Here is an 18,188-nt window from a genome sequence, read left to right as displayed (position 1 = left end):
TTAAAAGCAATTAACTCATTGTCGATATCCCCCCCCGTCGGCCTGTGGGATCCCACCCATTCTAGGTATGAAGGACGGCCCTTCTGATCATATTGATCATCTGAGTCATGGGGAACTGCTTGCTAGAACCAACAGAAGTAGCAGTAACCCAAGGCCTGGGACGACCAATCAAGTCTATCCGTACGGCGATAAAAAGGGAGGAAGGGGAAAGAGGTATGATCCCTCGACTTCAGCTGAGTTAGTGACCATAGCTTCTCCTCTGCTTTTAAGGTCAGTTAATCCTCCCCAAAATTGTATTAAAAAGGATGGTGCGGGGAACATGTTGTTGGAACAGGACAGGGACAGTGGTGATAATATAATCTTCCTGGTAGATGTCCCAAAATTACCTTTAGGGTTAACTGAGAGCCAGGACTCTCTGATAAATAAAGTTACTCATTGGCTGCGTTTTCGGCGCAATTGCCTTTCCATCATTCGTTCAGATATCCTGGCAGTAGCTGTGACGCAGATACCAACCTTGACAAAATAACCATCTACCTTGTAAATAAGACCCTTGTAACCCAGCTTAAAGATTTTGACACCCGTACCTGTTTGAATGGGGTAAACAAGGGTGGGGGTTAAGGTTAAAGTTTACGTCGAACTCCCCTTATCCTCGTTCATCAGTAGATCCAAACAGTGCTTGTAGAGGTAGTACATCTAAGTTAAACACTAACCCCCTTCACAGTTACACTCCATGTGACTGTCTAACTATATTTCGGCCCCCAATGAGACCTGCAATGAGAGTGACAGGAGCTTATTGTCGGATATCATTGCTTACGCCCTGGACCAGAGGGAAACAGGATGGTTATTATTTGAGGAAAAAACAGGAAATACTTCGATGGTTCTAATGTCTTGGAATGTAGCAGGTCTTGAAAAGAAATTGGATGACCCCGAATGGGTCTCTTTCATTAAAGACATAGACATTTGCCTTTTCCAAGAAACCTGGGCAGAGGGAGCAATGAATATCAATGGATTTCTTTCCCTCTTTGTTCCCGCTATACCCCCTGAGAAGGGTATGGGTCGAGCAAAGGGTGGGCTCCTGTTATGCCTTAACAGAAAACTTACAATGCGACTTCCAGATACTGGAAATAGACTCTCACGATTTAATGGGCACACAAATAGAATTCAATCAAGGTCTTACTATCATTATTATCAATGCATACATACGATCTGTCAGACGCAGTACTGAATCCCAGACATTGACTTTACTGATCAATTTCTTAGAAACCCTACATTCATCTTGTCTATTGATTATAGCTGGTGATCTGAACTGTGCTTTTGAACCATCTCCCCTGCTCAGTGGTCTAACCGACGAAGAAGACGAGCTATGGGGGATACCTCAGTTAACTTGCACCCGGCCCTGTATACGTTCCTGCGTGGCCACACAGTTGGCCACACTATGTCTAAAATTTGGCCTAAGGGCCTGTAATGGCAGGACACCAGCTGACCCAAACATAGCCCCGACTTTAAACGGGGAATGTCTATAAGTACAATTGATTATATCCTGGTGGACGTCAGATTATGGCCACACTTGAGGGATATGGAAGTAGAAGTAAGATGTGAGAGTGATCACTTCCCCTTGCTACTTACATTATCAGGAGAAATGTTCAAGAGAACAACAAACACCTTACTTACTGAGGTCCCCCCTCCACGTTGGACCAGCAATTTTACTAAGGTAACATGGCCAAAAGTAATGTCCAACCCCCAAGCAATGAGAGGAATTTACCAAGCCTTCATTTATAACCTGGCAGTATATGAGGACCAAAATGGAGATAATATTCCGATTCTTGACATTCACGTTAAATTGACTGAGCAACTGCAGAAGTTCTTTTACAAAAAGGGAAGAACCAGGTTAAATAGGAGGGGAAGGGGACATAGTGGATGGTTTAATGAAACCTGTTCCAGGGCTAAATCTGGTCTAAAAACAGCGCTTATTACCGGTTTCCAGGAGGAGATTCAATTAGCTAGACACAAATATAAAGCAACTATAACCCAGGTAAAAAAGAAGTGGGAGGATCATATATGGCAGGAATTATTCGTTTCTGCAAGAACAAATAATAACAAGTTATTTTGGGAACTTCTGGTAAAAAGAGAAACAGGAGGCAGGATTGCCCCCGCTAAACATATACAACCTGAAAGTTGGGTGGAGCATTTTTCTGTTCTCTATGCCAAGCCAGTGGATGTATTGTCAGCTGCTGGGGTACCTCACCCCCGTAAGACCAGATCACAGTTCTAGTCAGTCTGTATTAAGAGGGGGGAGCTGGTGCTGCTAGCAGCAATTATATCTTTTTTTCTATGGAAGAGACTCTTGAAGCCATAAACTCCCTCAAACCAGGCAAAGCACCGGGCCTAGATAAGCTACCAGGTGATCTTTATAGATCAGAACTAGACCTGTGGACATGGTACATAAATGCAATTTCGAACAGCATTGCTGCAGGAGAGTCAATCCCGGAAACATGGAAAGGGGCTGAAATTATACCCATTTACAAGAAGGGCAACGATAATTTACCAACTAACTATAGGCCAATTAGCCTTATAGATACCATGCAAAAGGTATTTGCGAAACAACTCCTTCAGAGGTTAACCAATTGGGTTGATGATCATCAGATTCTCTCCCTTCTACAGGCAGGCTTCCGGAAAAAAACTAGTACGGTGGACCAGGTTTTTAGGCTTGCAGTACTACACCTGAAATATGTAGTTCTTGCCAAAATGCACTTGTACGTAGCCTTTATTGACTTAAGATCTGCCGTCGATCTGGTCTCTAGAGCCAAGCTGTGGGAAGTATTGGGCAAGATGGGGGCCCCAGATGATACATTACTTTTGATTGAGAGACTCCACGAAAATACTTATGCGCAAGTGAGATGGGGAAACCCAGGCGAACTGACTGGAAAAATTCTAACAGAAAGGGGTGTTCGTCAGGGTTGTGTGCTCGCTCCCCTATTATTCTCATTATTCATCAACGAGGTGGTGAAACACATGACTTCTTGCCAAAATGATGCCCAAAAAATACCCATCCTCCTTTTTGCGGATGACTCACTTCTTATCTCCAAAACCCCAATGGGATTGCAGATCCTAGTTGATAAATTCAGTCACTTCTGTAGTGAATATGGATTGGAGGTTAACGTAAGTAAAACCAAATTAATGGTGCTCCACTCAGGTTCCAGCAAAAGATGTTCCATCAAAATTGATGGGGTTCCATTAACCAAGGGTAACTCTATAGATTATCTGGGCATTAGATTATCTAGTAAACTATCTTGGGAGGACCAGATCCTCAAAAGCGCAGGCCTCTTACAGCATAGAGCAGCAACGATACTCCGCTTCTATCAGAGTTCCTCAACTAAGGCAGTACTCCCAGCGATTCAAACTTACATGGCTAAGGCGCAGGGAGCAGCTCTGTATGGTGCGGAAGTTTGGGGTAACAGCAATTCCAATAAGATAACAATGGGTGAAAACACTTTTGCTAGAGCACTAGTTGCGTGCCCCCGTAGTACTCCCTTGACCCCACTCTTTTTAGACTTAGGGCTAAAACGAGTAGCCGATATAATTACCCTGAGACCCTTAATTTATTGGATAAGGCTGTGGACTACCCCTGAGCTGCTTATTTTTAAAGTATCCTTACTCGATTTATTGAAAAGAAACGACGCTGCAACAATCCCCTGGATCAGGCATGTTTGTAACTGGCTTCGATTATTAGGTTTGGCTGACTACTGGGAAAATCCTCATAAATTAGAAAGACGCCATAAAAACAGTCTAAAAAAAGTGTACTGGTCATACATCAGGGATCATTATATAACTTGTAAATCCCACGGCTGTCTAATCAACAGCTACTTTGACTTTAAATGGCTGCCCCAGTACGAACCCTATCTAGACATTATAACTAATTTATTGGGCAAAAGTCTATATGTAAGATTCCAGTTAGGAACTTTGCCCTTAGCGTCCCTGACCAGCAAATGGGGCCAGTCTACCAGTACAGATTTGTGCCCCGCATGTGGTGGAGCTACTGAAACCGTTGAGCACTTTGTTTTTTTTGTCCTGTTTATTCCAACCCACGGGCAAAATGGATTCGATAAAATATGCCGAGAATTGAGTCTTAATAATTGTAATGCTACAATAAGGATTTTAAAAACCCACAGATCCTATGATCTGATCCTCGCAGTTAGTAAATTTCTAGTGGCAGCATGACATATACGCCGTCATTTTTTAATATAAAATTAACCTAAATTTACATGACATTGGGGGTTATTCTAACTTTGGAGGAGGTGTTAATCCGTCCCAAAAGTGACGGATTTACCACCAGCCGTATTACGAGTCCATTATATCCTATGGAACTCGTAATACGGCTGGTGGTATATCCGTCACTTTACCGTCACTTTTGGGACGGATTAACACTCCTCCAAAGTTAGAATAACCCCCATTATCTTATATCTTATGATTTTAGGTATTTATGCATATCAGCTTTTATCTTTTTATTATTCAGATATTGATGTTTGTATTTAAATGAGATCATTATTTATTAATTGTTATTATACTATTGTATTGTGTTTGCTTTGATGGTCTTTAAACCGAATAAAGCTGCTGTTGTTGTGTGAGTACCAGGCAATTACCTTTAATTGCGGCAACAACGGTGTTGATTTGCGTCATGATCCAGTATCAGCAGCAAAGGTAGGACTTGTACAATCAGGCCCATGGCGGCAAGGGGAGTGAAAAGAAGAAAAAGTAAGTTTGAGCTTATATCCCTTCTAATCCTCCAACTCAGGCCGCCACAGCTACGTTGGTGGGAAGACATATCATGACTGGCCCAGTTTAAAAACTGGCTGTGGTCCTGCCACCAGCTGCTTTTGCCTATGGTACCGTTGATGTAGGTGTAAGATTCTGGTGGTAACGGCAGCTCGCCAACGGTCTATGGGCCCTCCAGCATCTAAATAAAGTGGGCGGACAGCCTGTCGGCATCTGGATTATCAGACGGAAAAATGACGGTGGCACAGATTCCGCCAAGATCTAATTCAGACACTAAGTTTTCTAACTGAAGGCAATGCAATTAGACATGCTATTTGAAATGGGGCTTTAAGTCCTGTAGGAACAACCCGCTCATCGATTGATAGTAATGGCTGTTATGAATACTAGAGTTATGTGAGCAATGATGCTTTGGTACATAGCCTTAGTACTGCATCTATTCAGAAAAATGATTTCCAGGAATGCCCATTGTTTGACTGTTTGATGTTCAAGTCAATTCCCACTAGTCATGTCATTAGTACAAAGTTAAAATGGTCATGTAATTTAAGGCTAGCCTGTGTCCCAAAGTCTGACTTGGCTGAGGGTGCCCAGAGATGTATGTTGGAAAGATTTAGGCTTTCAAACAGCCTACATCTGCTGATTTAAAAATGTATTGTAACTGCCAACTATTCTGAAGATGTAACACAGTTTTGATGTCTGCTAAAGTGTGTAGATGTTATAGGTTTCATTGTTGCTGTAGGAAATATCCAGAAAAGAGAAAAGTGCAGGTTTAAGGAGTATTAAACTATTTCCTTCATGTTTTTGTTTTTTTGTAATTCATACAGACCTTAGGCTATTTCTGTGTGTGTGCTGCTTTAATAATTAAGACAATTACACCTTATCTTATGTTGAAATAAATAAGATGGGCCATTCACCTTGCCATTTAAGTATAAGTATATATGTTAACCGCTTATCACTCGAGTTCAAAGCTCAATACTAGGCTTGGGGGGAGCTAATTAGTATTTTGGACTCCTGTGTCTCTCTCTGTAGGCAGTTGGGTGCTCATAATTTTGAGACGTGACCGAATACTTGTGTGTTGAGTCCTGTTGCCACTTTGTTACTAAGAATGATTATAGGAGCATTGAGAACAGGTTACCCCGTAGGGTCAATGGAGATGCTAGGCCTTAGTTTGGATTGTGGGTTTCTGGAAGCACTTTGCCTTGGTCTCACAGTTGTGTTGCTCTTTTTCTTTAGCCCCAGTGTAGAGTGTAAAAGCATGCGGTTTGGGATGATAAAGGAGCACAAAGACGTCACCGGTGACGTTACAGCTTTTGATGGACTCATCCTATACCTCCCTATCAAGCTACAAACAGTAAGAGTGTCTAATCTACAATTATCAGCTGTTTGTGAGCCTGGTCATTTTGATGCAAATGCATGCCCTTGAAAATGTTTGAATTAAAAAAGAAAAGAGTGCTCGTGATGTAACATTGAACAGTAGTCAGCAAAGACCCATGTCGCTCATTCTGGTATGTATCCAGATCCCTGTTTTCTCTGGCCAGTAATAAATTGGGAGTTGACACGCTATTGTGAATCTCCTGTTACTGTCTCTAATCCTTTGGGTGCTAATTGTGTCACTACTAGAAAATCCATTATTTCCCATGGCCAGATATACCTTAGGGTCTCGATTCTTTTTTCACAAATATGCTATTACAACTGTGCAGTGAGAAATAATTCCTATTGTTGTATTTGTTAAGGTAAATTGTAGTACTTCACAAATAAATTACTGTGCTTAGTATACCAGTTTGTTACGCTGCTAATGCTGTAGCTAGCTATCAGCCTTGTTACCCATCAGAACCTCTTTTTAGCACCTTTGCAATTTAAACAGTGATGCATATGCTTACATTGACCCCAATATGTATTCAAGATGGAAATATTTGAGTATCGCCATACATTTTTGACATGTTTTGCCATGGGTTGCGCACACAAAATTCCTGTTTACAAGAAGTTTCCCATTTGTTATCATCTATTAGGTCTGCCATGGAAATGTTTGTAAAATCATGCCACAGATTTCCAGAAGATGCTACAATTACAAAACTTTGCCAGATTGTGTTAATAGAGGTATTAATTATCAATATATACTAACCCAGCTCTTTTGACCAATTTTTCATGTACCTTCACATTAATGGTTCTCATGGAAGTACCATAGCTTTAATTGGCTGGCTAGTTTCAAAACATCCAAATGTAATTACGTACATCTAATAATGGAATATGTACGTAATTACATTTAGAGACTTTAGTGGAAAGCTATGTATGTGTTTAATCATTTGAGATTATTCAGTCATTGAGCTTTAGGCTTTTTAAAATTGATGAAATGTATCTGTGAGAATGAAAATTGAAATTAAATTCAACACTTTTCATTGATTTTCTTTGTATTTTGCTAAACCCTGCCTTATTGCTTCAGCAGATCACTGCCTGGATAGCTTGAAACGTTGGTGGGTTTATTTCAACAGTTCTCGTGGAAATTGTTGATGCTGAAAACTCTGAGAATCTGACTGTGGAAGGGTTGATGAACAGGAAGTTAAAGTGACATCTCACTGTCATACAGAAAATTGTAGTGGTTATGCTGGGCGTTTTGGAAGATGGTATGCACACTGGCTGGTGGTTCTTGATGGGCTAGAATCCAGAGGCTTATATTAATAGATCTGTTTTGACTCTTGCTGAAAGTGTTTTAGGCATGGTGGAAACTAAATTCAGGATTTAAAGGTTTCCAATATGTTTAGTCTCCTATGGTCAGGAGGCAGACCACTAAGCCTAGCCCGTTTTATTTGCGTTTGTGTGACAGAAAAGCGATGACTAGAATTTGAATTTCTGTGAGTTGTAATGGGTTGACAAATTCAGGATCACCCAAGGACATTTCTCACTCTTGACATTAGGTGTGATGTACAGCATCTTGGATTTATCACTCAACTACACTTGAAAACAAGAGAGTTACTTTTAAAAAAGTTAGCACTTATTCTGTAAAACCACTTAGATTTTTCAAAATGGAAAGATGTGTTTTTTCTGCTCTGATCTTAGTTGATGACACAATTATGGGTAGGAGCCACTGCATCTGGAGTCAGGACTTCACATTTTGATTATATTAAACATGACCTACAGTAATACTAATAGATGAATTCAGTGAACAATAGATGTTTTTCTCTGAGGAATTCTGAGTAATATCATAGATGAGAGCAATATTTGAGTTACTTGTGATGAGAACAAAGCTTGAGATGTCACTCAGAAACCGAGGTGAAAAACATCTGTTATTCATTCATTAGCTTTATTTCGGTAAATATAAATACCATAAAAGCGCATCACACAAAAAAGGAACGGCAAGCTACATGATAAACAATTTAAGTCATAAAAGATTGAAAAAGAGAAAAAAAAAGAAAAGAGAAATATTTACACATAAGCAGTTCCCTCATGGAAAATCGCACCTTATAGTTATGTAAAAACGCATTATAGGTAAAAGAATAAGATACAAGCCTGGCAAACCATATCAGATAAAAAGGACATTTCAATTTAAAAAATATCTAAGAAAAATAAAAACAGCAGGTAGGGAATGCATCTGAACCAATAAAAGTGATATGTGCATGCAATGATAAATCCATCAATTGTTGTTTACCACATTCATTGTTAAATTTCCCTCTGCTTTTTTAAGCGTGTTCAGTCTGATACGCCAGATTGAGTCTAAATATTTTGACAAACAACAAACCACTAAAACCGATGAATCAGATTTAAAAATTCTCAAAGCTAGCAAGCAGTTTTTAAAACCCTTACTTCTGCACAGAGGAATAATCCAACGGGCTCTTTGTTTGGAGTATGCGGGGCATTGGAAGAGAATATGAGTTACTGATTCTTCTCTGGCACAGCCCATCGGACACATCTTAGAAGAACAACTAAAATTAGACCATTTATAAGTGAGGGAACGCAATGGAAGAGAGCCCACCCTGAATCTAATGTATAATGAACGAGCAAACGGGGAAGATACTATATCCATATATTGTGCAAATTCATAATGACATTTAAAATATAAAAAGTTTCCCGTCATGGATGATGACGAGACAGCGGACAGTTGGGAAAGTTGAACGTGGAGCCAGAAAGCATCCTTTAGAGTCTGGGTTGCGTTCTTAGGGATAGATAATGGTTCCTTCCAATAGGACCCCAAACCAAGAAGCGAGAGGGTCCTTTCTACATATGCACACCACTTGATTTTGGAGCTAGTGTTGTTGGCCATCAAGTTAGCTAGCGCACATCTATAATGGACAAGAGAATCTGATGACCATAGGCGAATCCAGTACAACAAGGGCTTGAGTGCAACGATCTGGCTGATAGAAGGGAGATTTAGGTCCATGCGTATTGGGAGCATTGGGGTACTGGAAGGAACTCTTAGCAATGACCTCAAGAAAGAGTTCTCCACTTTTATCAAATCATCCAGGCAACAGTGGCCCCACAGTTCAGCTCCATAGATTGCTCCCCCTCTTGCTTGTAGTTTATAAATTTCTACTGCGGGCGTCATGGCAAAGCTAGGAGATCTAGCTGCAAATCTTGCAATGCCACTCGCTCGCTGTTGCAATCGTAAAGTTGCCTTCTGGATGTGGCGCTGCCACTTGTGCGAGTCTTCTAGTTTCAGGCCTAAATAATCAAAATCGCTGACTCTTTCCAGCGCGGCACCCTCTAAATAGATAGGTCGTCTCATTCTGCCTTTCCTATCGCCAAACACCATGCACTTGGTTTTTAATCGGTTGATTTCGAGCCCATAATCATTGCAATAGTCAATGAATCTTGAAAGCAGGGTTGAAAGGCCTGTGGCTGTTTGAGAAACCAGCAGGGTGTCATCGGCAAAAAGAAGGCAGGGGATCTTCTGCCCTCCTATTTTAGGCGAGTCGTTAGAACACTCCATAAGATAAGGGATGCATGCGTTTATGAAGAGAAGGAATAAGGTAGGGGCAAGAACACAACCTTGTCTTACACCTCGGGCAGTAAGGAATTTTTCTGTTAATTCACCTTGTGGGCCCCATCTAATTCTACCATAGTTGCCAGTGTAAAGATCCCTGATAATATTTAAAATAGAGCACGGGACTCCTATTTTAGACAGAACTTCCCACAGTTTGTGGCGGGGTACTAGATCAAAGGCCGATTTTAGATCTACAAATGCTACATATAGGTGGCCTAAGTCAACATCGACAACTTTCCATTTAATAGAAGTAAAACGAAATATCTGATCTAATGTGCTAGTTTTTTCTCTGAAGCCCGCTTGTAGATGATTTAAGATTTGATTTTCAACTAGCCACTTGTTCAGCCTGCTCAACAACTGATAACAGAAATTTTTTTGAAGGTTGTCGAGGAGGCTGATGGGTCTATAATTACCCGGGTTGTTCCTCTCTCCTTTCTTATGGATGGGCACTATAATCGCCTCTTTCCATGAGTCAGGATAAATTCTGCTAGTCAAGATGGCATTAGAAAGTCTGTTAATATATGGGCCCCAGATGTTCTGGTCCACTTTAAACATATCAGAGGGGATCCCGTCCATCCCAGGGGCTTTTGCTGCTTTCTGGGCTGCAATGGCCGACACAGTTTCGTTCAGTGTAAAAGGGGGCAAGAAAGCCATAGACTCGTCAAAAATTGTTGGCTCCTCCGAAATTATGTCAGAAATATGACTTGCCGACAATGGTCCATACAATTCCTTAAAGTAGGAGAGCCAGATGTCAGGAGAAATATAAGACTCCAGGTGAGATGCGCGGTTCTGATCACCACAGGAAACTAGGAGCCAGAACCGTTTTGAATCATGGACGGTAGCTGCCTCAAGTAAATTGCTCCATAACCCCTCTTCGTACTCGAATTTACTTTTGTTGCAAGTGGAAGCATAATGACGTCTAGCAGTGATGATGCCTGATCTGTCTTTGGTCTTTAGCGCGATGGCCAAAGTATTTTTGGCCTCCCTACACCTCTTGTTGAACCATTTAGTATGTGGTCGAATACAGGAAATAGTCAGTGGCCTTGGACGTTTAGTAAACAGCTCTTTCAGAGTAGAAAAGAGGTCCAAATGAAGAGGCAATATTTCTAATGGAGCCAGAATAAAGTTGGTATCAAATAACTGGTGAGAAGAGGTTAGGGCACGCAATTTTCCTTGAAGCTTATTTGATTGCACAAAGGAGTCCCACCTTACTGTACGCTTATTACTGGACAGCTCCATAGCAGTAGAGGAGACAGGGGGAAGTGCGACCCCTACTAGGAGAGAACTCTTGTATGTGATCTGGAGGGGAGCATGATCACTAGTATGGGGAAGACCCACCTCTAAGTCTAGAATATGGTGCCATAGTCTTAAGTCAAAGAGGATATAATCCAATTTGTTACTATATGAGCCCCTGAAGAAGGTTGGTCTGGCCGGAATGTCCGCTGGAAAGCGGCCATTACCCAAACGAAGGCCATGGGATATCATGAGGTCCACTATCTGTGAGGCCCTAACGCTTGGTTTATATGAATGTTGCTGGGTAGAATGAAATGTCACAGGAGGAGGGATATTCCATACACTATCTTCAGACTGCATGACCTCTGTGTGATCTGCATTAAGTTCAAGTAGAACGTTAAAGTCACCAGCTATTATGATATGATATTTGAGGCGAAGGTCTGGGATTAAGATATTCAGTAGCTCGACAATGGGAGATCGGTGATTTGAGGGTCCCGGTCTGCTATAAATATTTAGACAAAGGACAGGAGTGCCTGAGGCTGGGTAGATAGCAACGGCCAAAATATCATGAGAATCCACATATAACTCCTTTCTACCACTCCCCTCTATAGATTTTACCCATGTGATTAAACCCCCTGCCGCCCTGCCAGCTAAAGATGGCTTAGCAGGCTTGAAAAAGGAACTATACCCTTGTTTGTATGTACAATGCGTTGCCCATGTTTCCTGGAACATGCAGACGTTAAAATTTCCAACGTTATTCACTCTTGCCCATGTGTGATTTATATATTATGTATGGCCCAACCAAATCACCTCAGCTGCTTTCAACTTATAGTTGGGGGCAGAGTAGTAATGGTAGAGCTATACATAAAGTGGACTCTACTCCCTGTCCGTAATATAAAAAGAAAAATCCTGGTCTCTTTCTCAGTCTGTTACTTCCCACCCTTTTTGTGGCTTTCCACCGACTCTCCTCTCAAAACTGTGGTAGAGCTGCAGCACACTGTCTCTCTAAGAGCCCTCTAAGGTTTGCCTCAAATTCCTTTATGATGTAGCAACAGTGGGAAACAACTTTAGTTTCCCACAATGGCTGTGACATTTCAGTGAATACCAGATTTAGACTCTGGTATTCACAATAGTACCGCTTCCTTTGGAATCCTCTTTCAAATAAATAATCAGTTTACAACAAAGGCTCTGGAATTTATTCCTTATAATTTGGTGGAAGATGCTAACAAAACATTTCTCAACAATAAGCATCCAAATTGTATATGTCAACATAGGGAAAGGGAGATCTATAGGATGAAAGATCTGATTTGAAAGATTCCACTCAGGTTAGATGTCAGTTTGTTGCCTAAGGATAGTGGCCACTTGATAAGAAAGGTGTAGCTTCTGTCCTATGAAAAAGTGTGTATTAGGCAATCTGTAGTGTTGTCTTTGTTATCATTCTTTCTTCCAAGTGGACATATACATTTGTTATTGTCCACATTCATTTTGAACTACAAGTGATGTAACCCTAACAGAGTACATGTGGGTATTGTATAGCACATTATTTGAACTGACTTCAACCGTTTTGTTGATTTTATTTTATTTTTGACACTTTTTTGGATGTCACGTAAGACTGTTTCAAGCCGTGTGACTCCTGTCACCGCATGATGTCAGTTACGGATCCGCACCTTGAGTGCTTGTGGTGTCTGGAGCGTGACCACAACCCGAAGTCATGCTCAGAGGGCCGAGCCATGAACCCTTTGAGGGAGAGGCACCTAAAGCTCATGGCATCCTGGTGCCCGACCGGATGTCATTCCCGCTCTGAATTGAGAGGAAGGTCACAAGATCGTTCGCGGAGCCATCACCACTCTTCTTTGTCCCACTCAAGTCCTCGGGACATTAAAGTCACAAGAAGAAAAAGTAGAAGAAGAACAAAGGTTCTTCGACTTCGCCTCATCGCTCAGGCGATGCAGGAAGAGCGTTGACGGTCTAGGCCTCCATCTTTTTTTTTTATAAAGACATTTTTATTGGTTTTGCAAGGTAAAACAGTGATACATACATGTAACTAGGTGCCAACGGGCACCGAACAAGATCAATCCCGAGTCCTGGACAACACACTGAGTGGGAAGATATGCACCTCCCTGCAAAAGTGTCTCGTGAATGTTTTCACCCAATAGAAGGGGTAGAAGGAAGGGCTTGTTCAGGCTCTTTCGTCGTTGAGCCAGTCTATAGTGCAGGGAGGTTGATTGTTGTGGCCTCCCATTTCCCCCATACCTTATTATATTTATTCGGGCACCCTCTAGCCTCGTAGACGAGTTTTTCACGTTGAGCACACCAATCCACTCCTCGCCTCCATTTAGTCAAAGTTGGTGCGCTTTTTGGTTTTCCAGTCTGCCATTATGTCTCTTTTAGCCACTAAGCACCCCACCCCCAGAAAGGTCCGTTCCGCCCTCCTCAGTCCAGTATCACCCATAATCCCCAGCAGGAGCGGCTTTGGTGTCAATCCCATGTCCATCTGTAAGGCCGTTGAGATCTCCCTTGTAACAGCCTTCCAGTAAGCTTTAATGATTGGGCAGGACCATACCATGTGGAAAAAGTCTGCGTCTGGGTCCATACAACGTGGACAGTCGGCTGCGGTAGGGAGACCTGCCCTGTACAACCTGACGGGTGTTAGGTAGGCCGTGTGGAGATAGTAAGTCTGTATTAGTCAGAGACGAGTCGTCATCGTTAAAGTGTGTGGAGCTGCTACTGCTTCATTCCATTCTACCTCTTGCACAGGACCCACCCACCCCTCCCATCTCCGGCGGAGCCCCTCCAGGGAATCGGCAGTGATGGCGATTAACGAACGATATATCTGGGAGACACCTCCTCTAACCAGGTTCCCCATCAGAGCTTTCGCCTCCATAGGGCTGTACTCGGGTATGTCGTCCCCTATCTGGATTTCTGTCAGTAAGGCGTGGTGGATATGGAGGTACCTATGGAATTGTGTCTTGTTTAGTGAAAACATTTTCTGGAGGTCTTCAAAAGAGCGCATGTGTGAGCCGTCCCATACGTCGCCCAGTGTAGAAATACCTATGTTGTCCCACTTCTGAAATCCTTCCAGACCCGCCACTTCCCTTAAATGTGTTCCCTGCCATAGTGGGGTCTGATGGGTGTGGCGCCCCCACCACCCTGTCACCTTTTGGGCCGTCCGCCAACCCCGCAGCACCACCCCGGTCACCTCCGGTGTCCCGCGTGAGATCGGGCCTCCGTACAGGGCATCAAAGATCTTTGGATAACTCATGGTCTGGAGTTCTAGCCGATACGCCGGATCTGTCCATCCACCCCCCACCCAATCATTGATCACTAGTAGTTGCATTGCTAGGTGGTAGTAATGGATGTTGGACATTCCCAATCCCCCTTCATAAACGTCTCTCTGACAGGTTTTAAGCGCCAAACGAGGACGGGTGCCATTCCATAAAAATTGGCGTGCCTGTGAGTCCATCTCTCTGAACCATCTCATGGGGATAGGGTGAGGGAAATTCTGGAGGAGGTAAAGAAGTCTGGGGAGAACCATCATCTTATAAAGTGCGATTCTCCCATGCAGATTAAGGGGGAGGTCTCTCCATCGTTGGAGGTCGTTTTTTATTCTCTTGGTTAATGGTGTGATGTTAAGCTCCCATGCTAGCTCAGGGAGCAAGGAGACATGCACACCCAAGTATTTAAAGCTGTTCCTTCGTATTGGAATGTTTTGCTGCCAGTCTATACAGTCTGGAGATTGATGGAGTGGAACCAGCAAGGATTTACTAGGATTTAGGGTCAACCCTGAGGCTTCTGAGAAGAGACCTAAAATTTGTAAAATGCGGGGGCCACTCTTAGCCGGGTTTGAGATGTACAACAGGACGTCGTCCGCGTACAATGCCACGCGGTCCTCTTGGCAGACTGGCCAGGACCAGCCCTCTATCAGCGGGTCTTCCCGTAACAATTTCGCCAGAGGCTCTATTATTAGTGCAAAAAGCAGGGGGGATAATGGGCATCCCTGCCGGGTGCCACGGCCGATAGGGAATAGGTCAGAGATTACCCCGTTCACTTGGACATGGGCCGTTGGATTAGAATAAAGTAGTCTCACTAGACCCCGGAATCTAGGCCCAAGTCCGTTTCTTTGTAGGACGTTTTCGAGGTAGGACCAGTCTACCGTGTCAAAGGCTTTCTCGAAATCGAGTAAAAGCAAAGCCAGGGGGGTGTGAGACAAGGTCTTTTGATGCGCCAAGGCTAGGTGTAACCGCCTAATACAGTGCCTAGTGCTACGGGCAGGCATGAACCCACATTGGTCAGGATGCACCAACGTGGGCATTACATCTCTTAGCCTTGAGGCCAGGATTGAGGCTAGTACTTTGACTTCAGTGTTGAGGAGTGAGATGGGTCGGTATGCCGAGCAGTGTTGCGACGGGGGTTGGGTCTTGGGGATCACTACTATTGTCGCTAGGTCAATCCCAGGAGGGAAGTGGCCCTTCTGTTCAGCCTCTTCATACATATTGAGCAGGTGTGGAGCCAGAACATCACTACATTTCTTGTATATCTCTGGCGGGAATCCATCGGGACCTGGGGGTCTTGCCTGAAGCCAGGCTGGCAATCGCACTGGTTATTTCTGTGAGGCTGATTTCCTCATCCATCTTACTCCTGGCCGTCTGGGAGACTCTAGAAAGAGTTATGTCGTTCAGGAGGGGGGATTCCCTTTCAATGGTGGGCCGAGGGTGTTCTGCGTACAGGCGTGCATAATAAGAGGCAAAGCTCTGAGCAATCTCAATGGGCGCTGTAGAGAGAGCACCCGAGTCGTCTCTGATCTCAGGTATGATTCTATTGGCCAATGGGCGAGTGGCCAACCAATGCAGAAGTTTTCCACTCTTGTCCCCCCAGCCATATATTCGGGCGGCCGATGCTCTCCATAGGTGTTTTGCCGACTCAAGCACTAAGTGCCTGATTTCCTCTCGGGTCCTAGTGAGTTGCCTCAGAGTAGAGGCCGAGGATAAGGTCGTTTGTTGGCGCTCCAAGTTTAGCGCCTCAGCCTCCAACTCAGACACTCGTGAGTCTCGAGCACGCTCACGTGCTCGAAGAAGACACTTGGCATGTCCTCTTAGTGTGACTTTGCAAGCGGCCCATATTATACCTGGGGACTGGACCGTTCCCAAGTTCAGTTCAAAATACTGAGCAAGGCGGTCTCTTATTTCAAGGGTATATTCGTTATCTTGTAAATACCATGCGTTCAGTCGCCATATCGGGCGTCTGGTGGGGTCTGTTCCACCCAGTCGGACTCGCACAGGTGCGTGGTCTGAGACCCCTTGTGGCAGTATATCAGCCCCTGTGACACCGGTGATGTCTAAAGCAGGCATAAATATTAAGTCAATTCTGGAATGTGTCCAGTGGGCGGCTGATGTGTGTGTGTATTGACGTTCTTTAGGGTGCCAGGTTCTCCATACCTCGCAGAGGCCAAGGCTCTCCACCCATCCGTTAAGACTCGCAGCCCGGGAGGACCTACCAGCGGTAATGTCACCGGATACATCCAGTTTGGGGTCCAGAACAGCATTAAAATCCCCTCCTATCAACGTGGTTCCCTGGGGGAGTCCCGATATCCACCTGGCGGAGTGAGTTTAGAAAGGCATCGAATCCCGCTGGGGGGTGTATGCGAATACAAGGTTCAGCAGTGAGCCGTGAAGCACCCCTGAAGCTACTACGAACCTGCCCTGTGGGTCAGACAGTGTAGATGTAATCACCATAGGTAGTGAGCGACTAAGTAGGATGGCCACTCCCCTGGAGAAACCTGCGTGGTAAACCCTATCAAATCCTCCCCGTGTGAGCATAGGGCATTTAGTTCCTAGGAGATGGGTTTCCTGCAGTAGGACCACTGAGGGGGAGTATCTGCGGAGGGTGTTGAAAACTGCGGATCTTTTGATCTTGTCTAAGAGCCCGTTTACATTCCAGGAGATGATTTGTGTCAGTGAGGACCAGTCGTGGGCTGCGTGGGTGCCGTATCTTGTCGGGTGTCCGTCAGTGGAAACAAGGATGACCGCTTAAAACATAACATTGAAATACTAAACCTATAATGAATAAGTGACTGAGTGTTACTATCTAACCCCAACTCAAACTTCTCACCCCCCAACTGCCCCCCACCCCATACTCCCACCCCGGAAGCACCTGTCGCCCATGTACCCAACCAGAACAAAACAGCCAATAAGACTGTTGTGGGAGTGGAGTGGTGGACCCCTCCATTCAGTCGGATCATTCTGCAATCATCAATGAAAAGTCTTCAAATCGTACTTGGCGAACCCCAGGGAGCCGCCGGGCCATCCGACGATGCGCCCCGGAGGGCCCCGTATGGGCGATCCGGTCCCTTCGGTTCCCTCCATGTGTCACAATGGGAGCTCCGTGTAACATTTCAGCCAAGCACCGGGGACTGGCTCAGACGGCCGCCATCCTCGGTTCGCACCTGGTCCTGCACTTCCGGGGACTCAACGCAGGCCCCCTCCATCCGGGGGTCAGGGTCTCCAGCCATCTCTCCACTTCTGGGAACGGTTAGGTCCCCTCGCCCCCCCCTTCCGGGATCTGGTGCGCCTCCGGCTCCTTCGAGGTCTTCCCATAGGGGGGGCCTATCCCGAGCGGGTTCTCCTCCTTGTTTCAGGGGTCCCCTTCGGGCTCCAATGCCCTCCTCGGTCAGCCAGTCCCATGCCTCCTCCGGAGATTCAAAGAAATGCACCCTACCAGCCATAATGACTTTAAGCCGCGCGGGGAAGAGGAGCATGTATGAGAGTTGCATTGCTCTAAGTTTTTGTTTGACTTGCTCATACGATCGGCGGCGGGTCTGGACCTCTCGTGTGTAATCTGGGAATATTAAGATCTTATGATTCTCCCATTGAAGATCTTCCAAGCGTCTCGCCTCTTTAAGGATATTGTCTCGATCTTTGAAGTTAAAAAAAACGTGCGATCATCGGGCGCTTCGGGCCACCCGGAGGGGGCCGCGGTGCAAGGGCTCTGTGGGGGCGTTCAATTGCAAACCAGGGTGAGAGGGCCTGGTCTGGTATCCAGGTCTTGATCCAGCGCTCCAAAAATACCGAAACTTTGTCTTCCTCCGCGCCCTCTGGGAATCCGATAAAACGCAGGTTGTTGCGTCTAGAACGATTTTCTGCATCCTCTGCACGGCGGTGCAGCTCGCTAGTTCGAGTCTGTAGCTGGGCCACTTTTGTTCTAAGATCAGCCA

General features: G+C 44.5%; 1 protein-coding gene across 2 annotated transcripts in view; it reads left to right on the top strand.

The window, feature by feature from the left end:
- PIWIL2 (piwi like RNA-mediated gene silencing 2) overlaps positions 1-18,188 on the top strand; it is a 1,291,255-nt gene that overhangs the window by 318,686 nt on the left and 954,381 nt on the right. For both annotated transcript variants that reach the window (XM_069213952.1, XM_069213950.1), the window contains exon 9: positions 6,004-6,121. In XM_069213952.1, the coding sequence (XP_069070053.1) occupies positions 6,004-6,121 (118 nt within the window). The remainder of the gene's footprint in view (positions 1-6,003; positions 6,122-18,188) is intronic.

The sequence above is a fragment of the Pleurodeles waltl genome, chromosome 11 (assembly GCF_031143425.1).
Source record: "Pleurodeles waltl isolate 20211129_DDA chromosome 11, aPleWal1.hap1.20221129, whole genome shotgun sequence".
In the NCBI taxonomy this organism is placed as follows: Eukaryota; Metazoa; Chordata; class Amphibia; order Caudata; family Salamandridae; genus Pleurodeles; species Pleurodeles waltl.
Note: the sequence above shows the minus strand (reverse complement) of the source record. Positions and strands in the feature narration are given on the sequence as shown.